Here is a 15,534-nt window from a genome sequence, read left to right as displayed (position 1 = left end):
CCAAGGGACCAATACACAAAAGGAAAAGACAAGACAAATAATTAATAATACTTCACTGGTAGCTCGGGAGAATAATGGAAACTACAGCTCCTTTCCTTTTGCTCTTTTGCTTTTTGCTCAGATTTTGAAACTGCATTTACATATTCGGGCAGTAGTTGGTTTCTGCCTTCTTCCTTTCTGCATAGTTAGCAGGTTTGGAGTATTTGCTCTCTTGCAGACCATGCTAAATTATCTGTACCTTCCTGCCATTTAGGGATTAGTTTAATCAGCTTTGCATGGATCCACCCTCAGCACTGCAAAGTTTAGCTAGCGAAGTTGTACCTCCCTAGCACTTACACGTGTTGGAAAAGAATTGTGTTTTATACGAATTTTCTTTGCTAACTTCCAATTTGCTTTTACTATCACTGTTTGAGGTGCATTTTTGCCTGTGCTTAAAGTTTAGAGGATATGGGTTTAAGATCCTTTGTTCTCATCTGATACCACTCTTGAAGTATCTCAGTGCATTGTAACGGTGAGAAATTCTAAATTAAAAGGGGCATGAAAAGCATTTCACAGCGGGGTTTTCTATTGGATAAGGTTTGTCTGTCCAATTCCCATCCTCTAGTGCTAGATATCGCTGCAATGGAGAAGTTGTTGCCAAGTTTTGTTTTCAGGTTTTATTGGAAGATGAATGGGAGGAGGAGTATTTATGCTTCTCACTGAGCTAAGAGCAATTTAAGAGATACTGTCAAGATAAAAGCTAAATCCATTTCATTAAAAGTATGGACATAACTTTGGATAGTTTCTTTAAGTAACCAAAATAGGAGCCCCAAAAGGGAATTAGGTTTTATAAACTGCAACATCACTTACAGAATAACACAGGTAATTAGGTATAAAACCATATGGTTGAAATTACTGTGACAAATCACCTGACGTTTGGAATTTGGGATTACAGGTACATCCCATCCTGAACACTGCTCATTAGTCTAGAGCTCACAATTCACATAGACAAGTATCAGCAGATAATTTTTCAGTGGGAACAGCTATGGGAATTTTGGATGGAGACAAATGCCAGTGTTTGATAACTGACTGCAACCTCAAAAAACATCTGGAAATTAAAACAAATTACTACTCAAACTACTTTTATCACCGACTAGAAATATTATGTGGCAGGGGATTGTTTACCTGGAATGCTCTCCAGTTTTCTGCGAAGCTCCTCATTTTCTTGTTGCAATGAAATTACCTCCTGTTCCAGCTCTTGACACCGAGGGCAGTAGCCTTCTTCCTCTTCCTCCTCTTCCTCCTCTGGAAGCGTAGAAGACGATGGGTGACCATGAGATTCAGAAGTTGCTGGAGATGTCCATCCACCTAAAGTGTGCACTGGAGAGGTTGAAAGTGGATCCACATCTGCCAAATGGCTAAAATCATTTACTGACGAGGTGTTCTGAGAAGGGAAGCTCCCAGAAAGCAAATAGTTCTGAAGGGAATCAGTAAAAACTCTCAGAAAGGCTGAGGTTTGTTGTTTCTTTTGCATATACTGCATCTCTATGTCTAAAATGTCTGACGTCTGACTATGGACCATTTTCCCAAGCTGACATTGCTCTTGTCTTTCACTATAATTTGGGTTTTCCTGCTTTATACAAGAAATCATGGACTGAGAGTGATTGTTGTCCAGTAGTTTTCCACCACAATTTAAAAGACTTAGAACCCGGCTGCATTGTTGGGCAAAGGCATCCAGAATCATTCGACTCTCTGAAACAAAAGAAAAGATGAATCACAGAAACCTAACGCAAAAGGTTATGCCAGGCAGCAGCAGCTAGATGAATGTACACAACCATTTACAGTAGCATGCATTTTATTTCTGAACACATTAAAATTATGGCTTCTGCTTTAATACTTCTGCAACACTGTGATTTAAAACAATCCTGACTTTGCTTCTATTTTGAGAGTGCCCTTGTGCCCTTGCTGTTAATCAGAAATGCATTGTGATGATAGTCACCGCTTAGTGCCATGTTCTTTCAGAGGGATTAAGGCAGGGAAATGGGGAAAAAAATACAAATTCCACTCAATTTGCCACAAGTAAATGTTCAAGGAAGTATTTCTTTTGAAGCACATTTCAAACCGCTGGTGGGCATTGCCTGTGTGTATTTGCAGGACATTGTGCTACATCTTCTTCCTATGTCCTGTTCCTCTCTGACAAGGCTTCCAAGCTTCATTTTTTCTCCTTTTCATCTTTGCTGCACTTGCTTGACATTGGGCCTGGGCCACTTCCCATGACCCACACCAATGTTATGGGCCTTGTTTCTGTTCCTTTTTCTTTATGTTCCAAATAAGTCCAGAAACAATTCAGGAGCAATAGGCACAAAAACCTCTTAAAGGCATCGATTGTATAGCATGAAGCTCCTCTGGTCTGAGGACCAATGCTTTTTGTCCTGACTTCCTATGAGCTTGTGTGCAGGCCACCACCATGCTGTGTGGTTGTGGGGCTGGGCAGCAGGTTTTGGAGGCAGCAGCTGGGTGTTGGAGGCAGGATAAGCACGCCATGCCGTACCTGGTCAGACCTACCCTGACTGACAGGAGGTGTCAATAGTCTAAACCTCAATAATAGTAGGATGGTTTACTTCTGCAGTGCCTGTCTATGCAGAGTCACGCTGCCATAACAGTGCTTGGACCACATGTAAAATGACCAAGACGTTTGCTTCTGACTTATGGTCTGACCTGTCAGGTTCCCTGATAACAATAATGACTTTAAAAAATACTTATTTATGGTTTACTCATAGCTGAGTTCCTCTAGGTGCCTAACGTTTTGCATGAAATAAATAAATAAATAAAAAGCGGTTGATTTAAGCGCTGCCAAATTTGGAGAGCTCTTCTCAGACAGGCTTGACTTTTAGAAAGTGACAAACGCATTCCCTTTTGAAAAGGCAGCCTGCTACAGATGCACGAAACTAAGCACCCCAAACCTTCCTTTAACTTAACCTTATCACTAGAGATGAAAAGTGTAGCCTCATCATACTGATAAAGCGTAAAGAACAGAAACTTTCAGAATTCATTCCGTTAGGAGGTGGTACTTCTCACAGTACTTCTCCGTGATCCAGGAGATATGCTTTCTGGTGGAAAACCTACATCATCCCGAGGTTAGTACAGCCTTCCTGAAGAATATTTGAAATGACACTAATTTGAATTTTTTACCATTCTCCAGCTGTCTATGAAGAGGGAAAGGGCTGGGGCAGCATACAAATGCTCTACGTCTTGAATGCAGCTGGAGGAGACAACCCGAGGAGGTCGTCTTCTGAGGACTCAAAGGTAAGAAGAGGGACGTGAAGTGGACAGAGGAAGGGAAGGTGCACTGCTGGGTGATGAGGTGGCCAGGAACAAGCCAAGAGAGCCCATCAGCCTGAGAAAGACCTGGGGGCCCTGAGATCATTTAAAGCAGCCCTGCAATCTCCCCCTGTGCCAACGAGTCACACCGCACCCTCGTTTCCTACACGGACTCCACTCACCAAGCAGGACAGATCCCGCTGACACATCTCTCTGTGATCAAAAACACTGACTAACCTGATCCATCTGCATTGCAAAAGCAGAGTGGGTGCCAGCACCGGGCAGTGACCGCCTGGCTCCTGCAGCAGCAGGGGCTTGGTAGCCTCCATACCCATTGTCACTTCTTCCCTTTTACTGAATTAACCCAAGGACGGCTGTCTTTAACCCTCACAATTCAAGTGCAAAATAATATAAAGCAGCACAACAGATGTAACATGTTTTAAAAGCATGGAGCCCTGGCGTCATTGCATCGTTCCAACTGGGAGCTACCGACAAAACAAAAGGAGACCAAGAAACCAAACTATCACTGACACCCTCAAGTTGTGCTTTTTGTGCCTTATGTCTTTACTTCACACATTTTCCCTTTAAAAATATGAGAGGATGATATCGATTGGAACTTTGCAATCCTACTACAGAGCAGTTTTTCATTCATTTTAATCCTATAATCTGATTCCAAACCTGAAGTCATATTTACTGTTTGTATTTTAATCATTATGGTCCCTGTTGAGGAAACAGTTACTCATTTTTTTTTGCATCTCCTTGTTGCAAGGGGACAAAATATGAATGAAACAACTGAAAAGGGATTAGATTAGTTTAAGAGATGTTATGCTAATATTATGGTTTCTGCTAAAATATGGCAAAAAGTAACTTGACATTTCAAATACCAGTTTTGAAGAATGCTCTAATACACACTACCATCAGTAAAGATAAAATTAATGATTAGTTTTGTTATAAAATTCAATGCATTACGCACATTCACTGTGATAATGGCTTAAAATGCAACTGAGATTTTATACCGAAATGACAGCATTGATTTAATCTTCAGTTCAGTATCAGATCTACTACAAAGACACAATAACAGCAATTACTATTTCTTTTCTTAACTTTAACCCATACTCAAAGATATAAAAAGGAGAGCCGTGACTAGGCAGGGTTATTCTGCAATGCTAGCACAAGGATTCGGAGATGCTTTCTGTGGGTACCACTGGGCAGCAACAGGGAGGGATGCTCTCGGCACACGTTCTGGACACATCTGGCTCCGTGCTGAAGCGTGTACCACTGCGAAGTGACTGGTATACCAGTAAGAGCACACGTACCCACGGCCTGAACAACCCTGAATGAGAATGATAGCTACGGTTATTTCTTGTGATGGAGAAAAAATAAAAACAAATGCTGCCCATTTAGCATTTATCATAGAGCTCGGTATTTCAGCTTTTACGGAGTGACTGTAATTAGAAATGCAAGCAGTGTACAATGTCTAATCGCTAAGAAATGACAAAAAATTATTTTTATGTGAACGCTACTGAATAATCACTGATCTAGGATTCTTAATTGATTTAACGTAATGTATATATTTTCTAGGAAAGCAAGATTCTGTTGAAATGACTGCACCAGCCTGAAATAGTGTAAACCGTTTATTAAATTCTTATTGTGACATTCCTCTTCCTTATTATGATGCTCACCAACCATGTAATTCTAATGTGTCAGCCCCTGCACAGTCTTTAGCCTTACAGAACTTGTACTGACTTTAACCCCAATTGTGCCTGAAGGTGGACTTGCCAGATTAGGCCCATCAAGTGCCAACAGATCGTGATTAACTTGCTAAAAGCGTAAGCAGTTCGAACCAGGCAGTTTCTTTGAGCGTGCCAGCAATCAGATGTCAACACATGGCAAACCAGGTACCAGCTCCCAGATACAGCTTTCATCTTTACCTCTCATTGCTGCTGAAACAGGTGGTTTCTTGGCTATCCAACTGCCAGACTAAAACCAAGGTTTTAATAAGAGCAAACATCTGAAACTCAACCTGATGAATTACACGGATGCATCAGAAAAGCTGTCTGGAAAGGCTGGTGGGTATAAATCAGGTTCTACACCTGAAGATCTTTTCAATACTAAGTCTAGAGAGCTTTACTAATAAAGCATTGTGCTGGGTCTCAATGGATCTGGATTCAGGTGTTGGCTTTTCCATAGCTTCCCTTTTGACCTCGGGCAGATGGTACAAAAAGATGTCTTTGTAACTATTGAGGGGGTCTGAATACCATACGTTCTCCCCTTTACGGATTTTCACTAAGATTTGAAGGTCCAAGTTTCTTAGCAATAACCTCACTCTTCACCTTGCAGTGTTTCGGATTTTTCTCTCTCCGTTTGTTGAATTATTGTATTATTATTGCTTTAGATTCCAGGGTAGCATCTTTGTACCCCCAAATGGCTTTGTCCTTGTATACAAACTTTTTCATTACACGCTGAGATACAAACACTGCTGCAAATGCCCAAGTCACAAAATCGAGAGCATCTGACACCATGACTAAGGGATGCTTTTTGTGGCTGTTCTGCATGGAGACACTCCAGCAGATGAAGATTACAAGTGTTTGGCCATTTCAGAACTGATCTATCTACTCCAGATAAGTGTTTCCAACTTCTTGGTTAAGGGCAAGATGATCATCTTCACCTTTTCTATTCACAAAAAAAATTTTTCTCTGGACATGATAGAACTTGCTTAATTGGTCTTGTTAAACATGCCAAGATCTTAGCACTGGAATGACACCTCTAAGACAGCTCTGCTCATCTTTCTTTGCTTTCAAGTAAGCAAGGCACAGCGTAAGGTCTACATCATGCTTTCCCTAAGGAAAATGAATTGCTTTCGGGGACTGTGATACTGCTTAATGTAAATGCTACCAAAGGCAAAGACATGTTATTTGAACTATTTTCCTGGTATGAAAACAGACTAATAAACGACTAATAAAGGAGAAAATGGGTATCTGCCCATGCCTTGAATGTGCACGTGTGGCTTACTCTGTATAACAGCGGTCACAGTAACCACTGTTCCCTGGAGAAGAGGGAAGGGTTGTGTTTGCGGCACAGCTCCACATTTCTCACTGTGAGATGACATTTCTCAGGCTGCGAGATGGGATCTCAAGCTAGATCCTTCCTGATGATGACGCAGGGTGGAGAATCTCTGCTCTTCATCCTTCCCACGGCCCCTCTTCCTGCCAGTATTCTGGAGTCCGGTGGCCAGGGCAGTCTCTCAGAGGACTGAAGATGATGCCATTAATTCTTGGCATGAGCTCTAGCCATTAGGAAATGCTTCAAAACACTGTAGCATCCCTACTCCTCCCCTTGTGGCTGTTTTAAGTGCCCGCTCTCAAAAGCAAACTTGGTGCTCTGAATCCCCAGGTGCCAGAAACGTCATGCCTAAAGTTTAAGAATCAACTGCATCAAGTGTTTAAGTTGCTAGTCCGGAGTTAGACATCCCAGGGATGGGGCTTTGCTAGCCAGCTTGCTTGCTGTGGCCTGCACATGTCAAGTACCAGCAAAAAGAGGGGAACCACTGAAACAGGTGTCCCTATAGAAGTGTGACCTGCAGCCCTCTATCACTTCATTCAAGGAAGCCTCTGCCATGTGCTATGGCTGAGCCAAGTGGGAAAACCCTGCAAGCCACCAGTGGCAACTGTCTGCCTTCTGCAGAGCAACAGCAGGCAGCGCACAACTGGTGGTAATAACCTGTACAAAATTCCACTTCTGCACACTGTAGCAAGTTTTTGGTTTGCATTCTTCAGTTTTGCCTGATTTTCTTGGTAGCCAAGTCTCAGCTGTGAGAAGGGTATGATGGGACCTACAGGAAAGCCCAGATGTGCAGGTGATGGGGCAGGGACTGCAAAGAACTTCAGTGCACAAACAGCCACGTTCTTTTTCAGCACAGACTGAAATCAGTGACAAACGCTGAAGCCTGCCCTAGCTCCTGGTTAGCACAGTCCACAGAGGTAGGAGAAAGTCCAAACTTCTGCTCATCAAAGCCCAGCTGGCTTTGCTGTGAATATGGCCTCATATATCATCTACCAGACAGCTGAATGTCTTCCATGGCGTAATCTGCTTCTGTGAAGAAATGTAGGTGTCACATTTATCAGCGGTGTTTTGATTGCGGGCCACAAAAATACTGAAATAACAGCATTCGGGCATTTAAAATAAGCAGTAGTTTCAAGAACAAAAAAGGCAAATATGACCTTCTGCTATGGATCCCGGGACCGCGCGTCAAGAGCAGCGAATTTTCAGACTAATCTATTCAAGTATTAAACTTTTTTGGTAAAGTACTTGAATTATTTGTAACAAGACACGATAAATTCATCCCGTACATGGCTGCTTGTGAGCGAAAACACACATTAAAACATAGCCATATATCCTATTAACTAGCATATCTCCCTGTTTAGTAAAGAAATGTCATCACATTTGTTACAAAGGCAAACAGCAACATACCAAAACAGGCTCCAATTTTTCTAAATAAATAAATCAATGATGTGTCAAAAATTAACAGATGAGTTAATATACCCGACGTTATCAAAACCAGATGGTGCTTCATAATATTCATCCTGTTCAGTCAAACCCTGAATATATTCTGGACCATCAGTATATAAAATAGGATGCTGCTATTTGTGATGGCAAACAAAAGCAATCATGCCTGCCAAGCACATACTATAACAGGCAGCATTTCAGCTCTGCTAGACAGAAAGTAATTAGAATGCTTTTAATGTCCAAAAGAATGATGCTGATAGGCTGCCACAGATGTGTAGATTTATGAATATTTATATGGTGGTTTATAGCTGACACTTTTATCAGTTGAAGAAGATAAAATATCTGCCTGACTCAAAAGCTTGACAGTCAGGTTAATAAAATCTCATTAAAGAGAATGACCTATGCAATTATATAGGATTTATTGTAATTCATTTTTGATTGTACTCTGCTTAAAGATGCAATTTCCCATTTCCTGATGCCAAATTTAGGTTGCATATCAAGATCTACGTGGTTTTTAACTCCGAGCCATCACCAGAAGAAAGATACGCGCTCGGCATCTCGCTATCTTACACCTTCCAGGAAGAAAAAAAAAAAAAAAAAAAAGAAAAAAGAGAAGAAAAACACCCCAAATCCAACATCTCTATTTCGCTCTCCCGCTCCTCACCAAGCTTCGTGCCCGGGGAAGCAGCCGAGCCGCTTCCTCCCCGCCTGAACCGCCGCCTCTCCGGCTGCCTCCCCTCTCCAGCCCCAGCCTCCTCCTCTCCCCACGGGGACCCCAAAGCCTCCTCCTCTCCCCCCGGACCCTCCCCAAAAGCCGCTTTCCTCCCCAAAAAGCCCGGAGATGCCCCGGCTGCAAGCCCTCCCCCCCACACCCCGGGCGGCCGCTCGCCCCGTCGAACCGCGGCCCCGACGGGAGGAGCGCGCCCGGGACGGCCGGACAGAGGGACAGCGGGACGGACAGACGGACAGCAGGGCGGGCAGACGGAGGCAGGGGGGGTTAACCGGCTGCCTCCCCCCCTTCAACGCCAACTTTACTCGGGACCTGCCCTTCCGACGTGCGGCCGGAGCCGTGCCGCTTCGAGCCGGGGGTCCCCCGGCAGTGCTGGTGGGGGTGGGGGGAGGCTTCCCATCCCTCCTCCCCCTCGGGCGGGCACCCCCGCGGCCCCCCCAAGCCGTGCCGAGCCCGAGGCGAGGAGTTGCGGGTACCTGCGCTCAGCTCCGCGCCGCCGCCCCCCGCTCCCCCCGCCGCCGGCCCCGCCGCCGCCGCCGCCGCTCCCCCCGGCGGGCAGGGGCCGTAGCGGCCCGCGGAGCCCGGTGCCGGCGTGCGGGGGTGTCCGTGCGCGGCGGCGGGGCGTGCGGGCCCGTTGGGGAAGGGCGGGTAGGGCAGCGGCTCGGCGGCGTGCGGGAAGGGCTGCCCCGCTGCGCGCCCCCGGGGCACCTCCACCATCGCGCCGGCTCTCTCGTAGCGCCTGGCCAGCGCCGCCCGCTTGCCGGGGAAGGTCTTGAGGACGCTGTAGGGACCCCGCTGCTTGTAGATTTTGGGGGTGCTGGGCCCCTCCTCCGCCGCCCGCATCTCCTCCTCCTCCTCCATCCTCCTCCTCCTCCTCCTCCTCCTCCTCCTCCTCCCCTGGCCGGGCTGTGGCCGCCGCCGCCGCCGCGGCTCGTCTCTGTGGCACGGCGGAGCCCCGGCGCGGCGGGGCGCCGGCCTGATTGACAGGCGGCCGCGCCAATGCCTGGAGGGAGACGGGCGGCGACCGCCGAGTGTTTGGGGCGATCTCTGCTAATGGCAACGGGGCGGGGAGGCGGGACGTGGCGGGGCCGCCCCCGACCCGGTTCCCCTCACGGAGGGTGCCGGGGGGGCGGCCGGGCTCGTCGCGTTCCCTCACGGCCCGGCCCGGCCCCGCGGGGGCCGCCCCTAAAACTTTGTGGGGTTTCCCCCCCGCACCTCACGAGTCGGCCCCGAGAGGAGCTGTGACCTGAGGGTCGCGGTCCCCCGCCGAGAGAGCGGCGTGTTGTGTGTGTGTGTGCCCCCCCCCCGCGTTTTTAGGGGAGAAATAAATAATGCCATAAATAAAAGTATTTGGGAGCGCAGGACCTGTCAGAGTTGATTAGGGCACAGAGGACATTTTCGTTCTCATTATGCAAAAGCGTTTCATGGCGAAATAAAAAGAGGTTTCGCCGTAACTCATGCATGTCAGATTTCCAGGAATCCGGCAGATTAATCACATTTAGCATTATTTGCAATGCCCCCCCCCCTCCCCACCGCACACACGCACCCCCCTGCCCGCCTTTGGTCAGCTGCTGAAAACTGGGGACACGCGGGGCGCAGCCACGTCCCTCTCCCCTCCGCCGCCTGCCCAGACCCTTTCAGGGACAGTTAAGAAATAATGAAATGCTGGTGAAAGACAGCGAGAGAATGAGATGCCATCGAGAGACGTTTCTGAGAAATGGTGGAGATCTGTGGGAGATGGGAGACAGCTGAAACTGAATGATATGTTGAAGAAAAATAAACGATAACAAACCGCTCGCTCTCCCCGTTCTTTTCTGCGAGGCAATTTTATATTTTGCATTAACATTTCCCTCTTTCTGTCCCACTTCCCTCCTGCTCTTGCTGCTATAATTTATCAGGATTACAATAAGCCCTCTGGCTTTTGGAAGTAAAATTACAGAACACCTTAGTTATATTTAAGCTGTGGCGGTGGGAAATCATTCCTCTGTCATCACGTGGAGTTTCGGCTACTTATTGTGGTCATCGCTCTCCCATTTCAGCTTTATTTATTTAGTTGGAGTCGGGCTTGCTGGAAATGAAAAGCGACCCTTCGCTACTGATGTAATTAACTCCTGCAGTCTTTGGCCCCTCTCTGGCAGAAAAGTAAAGCTAACTTCCACAAGCTGGGTTTTATTTCACGCGGGGCATACGGAGAGCAGGGCTGCTTCTGCTTCTGATTTTTTTGACAAGTAGGATAGATCGATTCTTTGTAGCAGCCAAAAGCCTCTAAATAAAGGCTAGTGTAATAGAAATCACTATTTTGCTTAAGCAAAATCAATCATAAATCTTTGTTTTCCAACTGACTCTTTGATTGCCTGTGCTTTAAAAAAAATATTGTACTGTAATGCAAAAGAGAGAATGGAAATAACTGGGAGAGAAACGTTGCTCCCACTTCAAAATGATATGTTTAGATGATGAGCTTCAACAATTTAGTGTTGGAAAGCCATTGAAGAATGGACACGGAGGCCATTGTTTGGTCAACAGCTGGCTCCGTCCGTGTCCTCCACCTCCTGTCCTTGTCTCATCTGCCACAGCTACAACCCACAGCTATCTGAGGCCAGTAGGGCAATAAAATCGTATAAAGTTAATATTAGGCTCTTAATAGTTAGATTCAGATAAATTTAAATAAACATTCCCAAATTAACTGCTCGACTGCACTGAGTTGAAGGAAACAACCCTTGCTTGCCACAAGCCTCCCTATGGGTCCCCGCAACTCAGCTGGCTCCAGGCCGAAGCCGGGTCTGTGTGGACACGAAGGTAGAAGCTGATTTGGGGATAACGAGGTCTGAAGCATCTGAAATGGGCTGGGGACCTCAGTCAGGAGGAAAACGGAGCCCATACTGTATGCACTGAATTTCCTCCTGTAGAGATTTCTGACAGTGCCCGTCGTTGGACTACCAAAATGACCCTTCAGTTGTCTTGGCTTTTCCTCTGCTCTGCTCTCCGTGACTCTTCTGGGGCTGTAGACCTAAAAATGTGTTTCATTCTGTTTTGTTTTCCCTACTTTCCTCCTATGACTCTTTTCCCCCCAGTTTATGGCCCAAAGGCTGTGTGTCATGCCTAACCTGCTTGCCTCCTGCAGCTGAACCCCATGGAGCTTTTGGCTTTGCAGGTTGCCCCTTTTTCGGGGAACACCATTTTCCTTAGAAGCTCCAACCAGGTATGCAGCCACTTTCGGAGGTGGAATAACGTGGCTTTGCAATCGAGGAGCAAGGCCCTAAAGTGGCAAAAAAGCAGGCTGGGTTGAGTCATCACTCAAGTGTCAAGGTCTGGGGCGATAGATGCTGCTGCACCTGTGCGAGACATTGGGGGGTGGGCATCCCTCTTCCATGCACCACCGCAGCTCCCTGTGACACATTTTACAGCACCAGAGGGGTCTCGTGGGCAACAGCATGTGGTCATTAAATTACTAACTATTTAGCTCTGAATTACAATCCTGTTTTGGTTGCACACCAGATTAAACTGTTAGCACGTTGTCCTCAACCTTGATTATCCCCCCCCCAAAAAAGCCTTAGCTGATACCAGCAGCTCATTTCAAGAAAGCCAAACACCTTAATTTCCCTTAGACTGCGCAACCACTTGGGATTTGACCCTGAAGCAATGACTGAGTCTTTGCCTACCTGTTTATTGATGCAAGTTTCTCTTGGTTTACTGACAACAAAGGTTTGAGATCTGTAACAGGATTTTTTCAGAGTACTCTGAGTGAGTGGAAAAAGGATGGGGAGGAACTGACCCTCAAGAAAAAGAAAAAAAAAAGCTATTCAAAACAAAGACAAAGGGCACAACGAAAAATAAGAAACCCAGCATTGCTGCAATATATGCTCTCCTGCTCCTAGAAATCACTGCGAGGAGAATATTTGTCAGTATATAGAAAAATACCCAATCTAGACACAGGCTATCAATCACTGAACATGCCTGTGTTGAAGGTACCGTGAGGTACTCAAAGAACAAAGGTGTGATTCATCTCTATCTTCCGAGCAGGGGCTAAATCTTGCGCTACTTATTCATGGAAGCAGAGCTACAGTGCTAACGAAAGCGTGCAGGATTTGGCCATGAACTGCCAATATTGCTCTGCACATTTGGAGTACATGATGAGAGCTGAGATTGGCAACTCTCCCCTGTAATCTAAACCACTCTGCAAGCAGGCTAGCCGTAATTTGCTGCCCTAAACATTTAACCCCAGCTAGTTAATTTAAGCTTAGCTCAGTTGCTCATGTTTATGGATAAAGAAACAAAAGGGAGAGCATCAAAAGGAAAAGATGACTGTGGAATTCAATATTTCAGCAGCTGTTGATAGGTAAATGTTATTGAAGTGTGGCATTCAAAACCAAAGGCCTGCATTTATGATAATGAGCCTAACAAGGAAATGAGATTGACACAGCAATTCTCTGTTTTTGTTGTCCCCTGAGGTTAGAGATTATGCAGCGCATGGTTCTGTTTTTAGCCTCTTTGGTGATTCCAACTGTGAGAGACAACGCTGCGCATATTTGTCAAGGTTGCACTTCAATCAGGTGACTCAGGAGCTTTTGGAGGGGGAACACGAATCACTGGCCTCACCAGCCTTAATCCACATCCCATGTCAGAGAGTCGTCCACTGAGCCATGGGCTTTTAGCCCCTGGTTCTCCTTTGTGCTTACTCAGTTCCTTGTGAAAATGCTTCGAAATAATTGAAATATATCCATCACAGCTACATTGTGTTTTGAGAATTACTGGAATTCTTCTCAATGACATTAATTGGTTTTAAAATATTTTTCTCTTTCTAATTAGTGCAAGATTGATGAGCAGTGGAAAGGGCATTTATACACAGGCAGACGCATATTTCCATGCTACATTTGTGTCTTAATAAAATGATAACTAACTGGATTCTTGTGCTGAGTAAACATTGGCAAGACAGAAAATATCCTATAACTGTAGGAGGACGAAATACCCTATCTTTTAAGTGGGACCATATTGTGTAAAAAAAAAAAATCAACAAAAAACTGGTTTCCCCGAGGGCTGTAAAATGGATAAATGAATTATTTAAATGTAGTTATGTAGTTAAAGGACACACAGGAAAAATGGCTTTGATACCCAGTGTAGGAAAAATTATTAATATTTTAAGGAACCAATTGTGGACATATGAAAAGCTCATTTTAATTAAAGGTAGCTTACACAGAGCAGTTTGAAGACAGCAGAAGTTGTATAGGGGACCGTTGCTTAGAATTTTTTAGATATATGTCATGAATAAGGCTGATGACAGAACACATTCATAACTTTATCCTGCCCTGTTGGGTTGGGTTTTGAATAGCACCCCCTCCCTAAGGTCTTGCACAAACTTAGTGCTGTCATGTTGGCCAGCTTATAACTGCTCGGTGGTGTTTAGACCTCTTCTTGAGGTGCTTCAGGCTTTGAGAGCAGCACCTCTGAAGGTCTGATTGCTGCGGACTGAAGGAGCCAATGCTCTGTAGGGTGAGGATCAAGCTGCTCCACCAAACCAGTGTGACTACCACCAGTGCCCCTATTCCCTGTACCTCCTATACTCTCAGACCTATTATCTGGGATTCAGAAAGGCAGTCCTTGTAGGACAGAAGTCACAGTGACCTAGAACTCAATTAGAGTAGAAAACCTTGCTTTTCCCAAGTAGAGACACTGATGTTTTTTATTGAAGCATTACCCTAGGACCTATCACCCACACAGTTAGGTGGTTGTTCAGGAGAATTTTGTCAAGCAAGGTGAGCATATCAGTCACGGTTAAAACACAGATGGGTTGGACAGGGTAAAACAGCTGGAAGCAGGATCTTCCTTAAATTCACCCAGATGGGCGGTTTGATGGTGGTTCAAACACAACAGGATATACATGTTCAGTCACGCCGTGTCTACAAAAGCACAGCTGACTAAGTTTGGTGAACAGCATAGGTCTGGCAGAGCCACTAGATACTGCTGGTGCTGGAAGCACAGGAGTTGCACCTGGTTCTTTGCTGAAGGTGTGCTTCACCCCAGAACAGATGCCTTTCCCAGCTTTAAATAGGGCCTGTTAGGAATTGAAGGGTGTAAGATCTTCCCTGCATGTGTCTTCATCACTCTTCCGTTCTCAAGCAGCCCCTAAAACTGACATTAAATCATGACAACAACTTGTTCTTAAATGCACAGTTCAAACACTTAATGGAGATGAAATAAAGGGCTTCCTCTACATTAATAATCTTGTAGCAGTAATGCTAGTAATCCTGTGGGAAACCCCCCAGAAAGCTGTCCTCGGGGGCAAAATCATTACTTACAGTCCCAGTCCAGAAAAGAGAAAAGCAAGGGGCAAAACCTGGAATCCCCTGAGACCTCGCTCGTGCTCTGAGTGGTGTAGCACAGAATGACTCCACTGGGAGAGGTGCTAAAATCTTCAGAACACAAACAGAACCAGATGCCATATTAAAAGAAATAAAAAAGAGACAAAAGTACAAAAAGGCAAAATTGTGCATGAGCAGGGCCAGGAGACCACTGTGGTTTCAAGCAAGAAGAAATTCTGTCACCCTGTAAGTGCTGTGCACCTGGGAACATGTCCATCACAAGCTGCATCTCCTTAGGGGGAAAAAGAAAAAGGTGAAACCAAGTTTGCTCAGTGGTGAATGTGCGGATGTTTTATTTGCAGAAGCTGAAATTCACGTGCTGCATCACCCACCTCTGCACACAGACGAGTTCCACTCAAAAGACATCCAGAGGTGATCTTGGAACAGCACCTCAAATGAATGGAATCCTGTACAAACGTATGCTTTTACTTGTTTAAATGCAAAGAATCTGAAAAAAAAAAAAGATGGTATGTCTGTAGTTGTCACAGAAGATGCTACGGTAATAACCGGAGCATATATCAGCTTTACTCTCGTGATTACTGTATCGTGAGACTCTCTCTATGTCCTGGTCATTATTCAGCATCTTCATTATTATATTCTTGTTTCTTTGCTATGTGACAATAGGTTTAATTCTTCAAGTGG

General features: G+C 45.4%; 2 protein-coding genes across 2 annotated transcripts in view; one reads left to right on the top strand and one right to left on the bottom strand.

Moving 5' to 3' along the window:
- The window catches only part of BEND4 (BEN domain containing 4), a 30,978-nt gene extending 21,558 nt beyond the window's left edge, over positions 1–9,420 (bottom strand). Inside the window, exons 1-2 of the mRNA XM_040556054.1 lie at positions 9,013–9,420; positions 1,165–1,731 (exon numbers count right to left, since the gene is read on the bottom strand). Of these exons, the coding sequence (XP_040411988.1) occupies positions 1,165–1,731; positions 9,013–9,397 (952 nt within the window). The 5' untranslated portion in view covers positions 9,398–9,420. The remainder of the gene's footprint in view (positions 1–1,164; positions 1,732–9,012) is intronic.
- Positions 9,421–11,666: 2,246 nt separating this feature from the next.
- SHISA3 (shisa family member 3) overlaps positions 11,667–15,534 on the top strand; it is a 54,925-nt gene continuing 51,057 nt past the window's right edge. Inside the window, exon 1 of the mRNA XM_040555446.1 lies at positions 11,667–11,735. Coding sequence (XP_040411380.1) covers positions 11,667–11,735 — 69 coding nt within the window. The remainder of the gene's footprint in view (positions 11,736–15,534) is intronic.

Source organism: Cygnus olor, chromosome 4, assembly GCF_009769625.2.
Source record: "Cygnus olor isolate bCygOlo1 chromosome 4, bCygOlo1.pri.v2, whole genome shotgun sequence".
In the NCBI taxonomy this organism is placed as follows: Eukaryota; Metazoa; Chordata; class Aves; order Anseriformes; family Anatidae; genus Cygnus; species Cygnus olor.
Note: the sequence above shows the minus strand (reverse complement) of the source record. Positions and strands in the feature narration are given on the sequence as shown.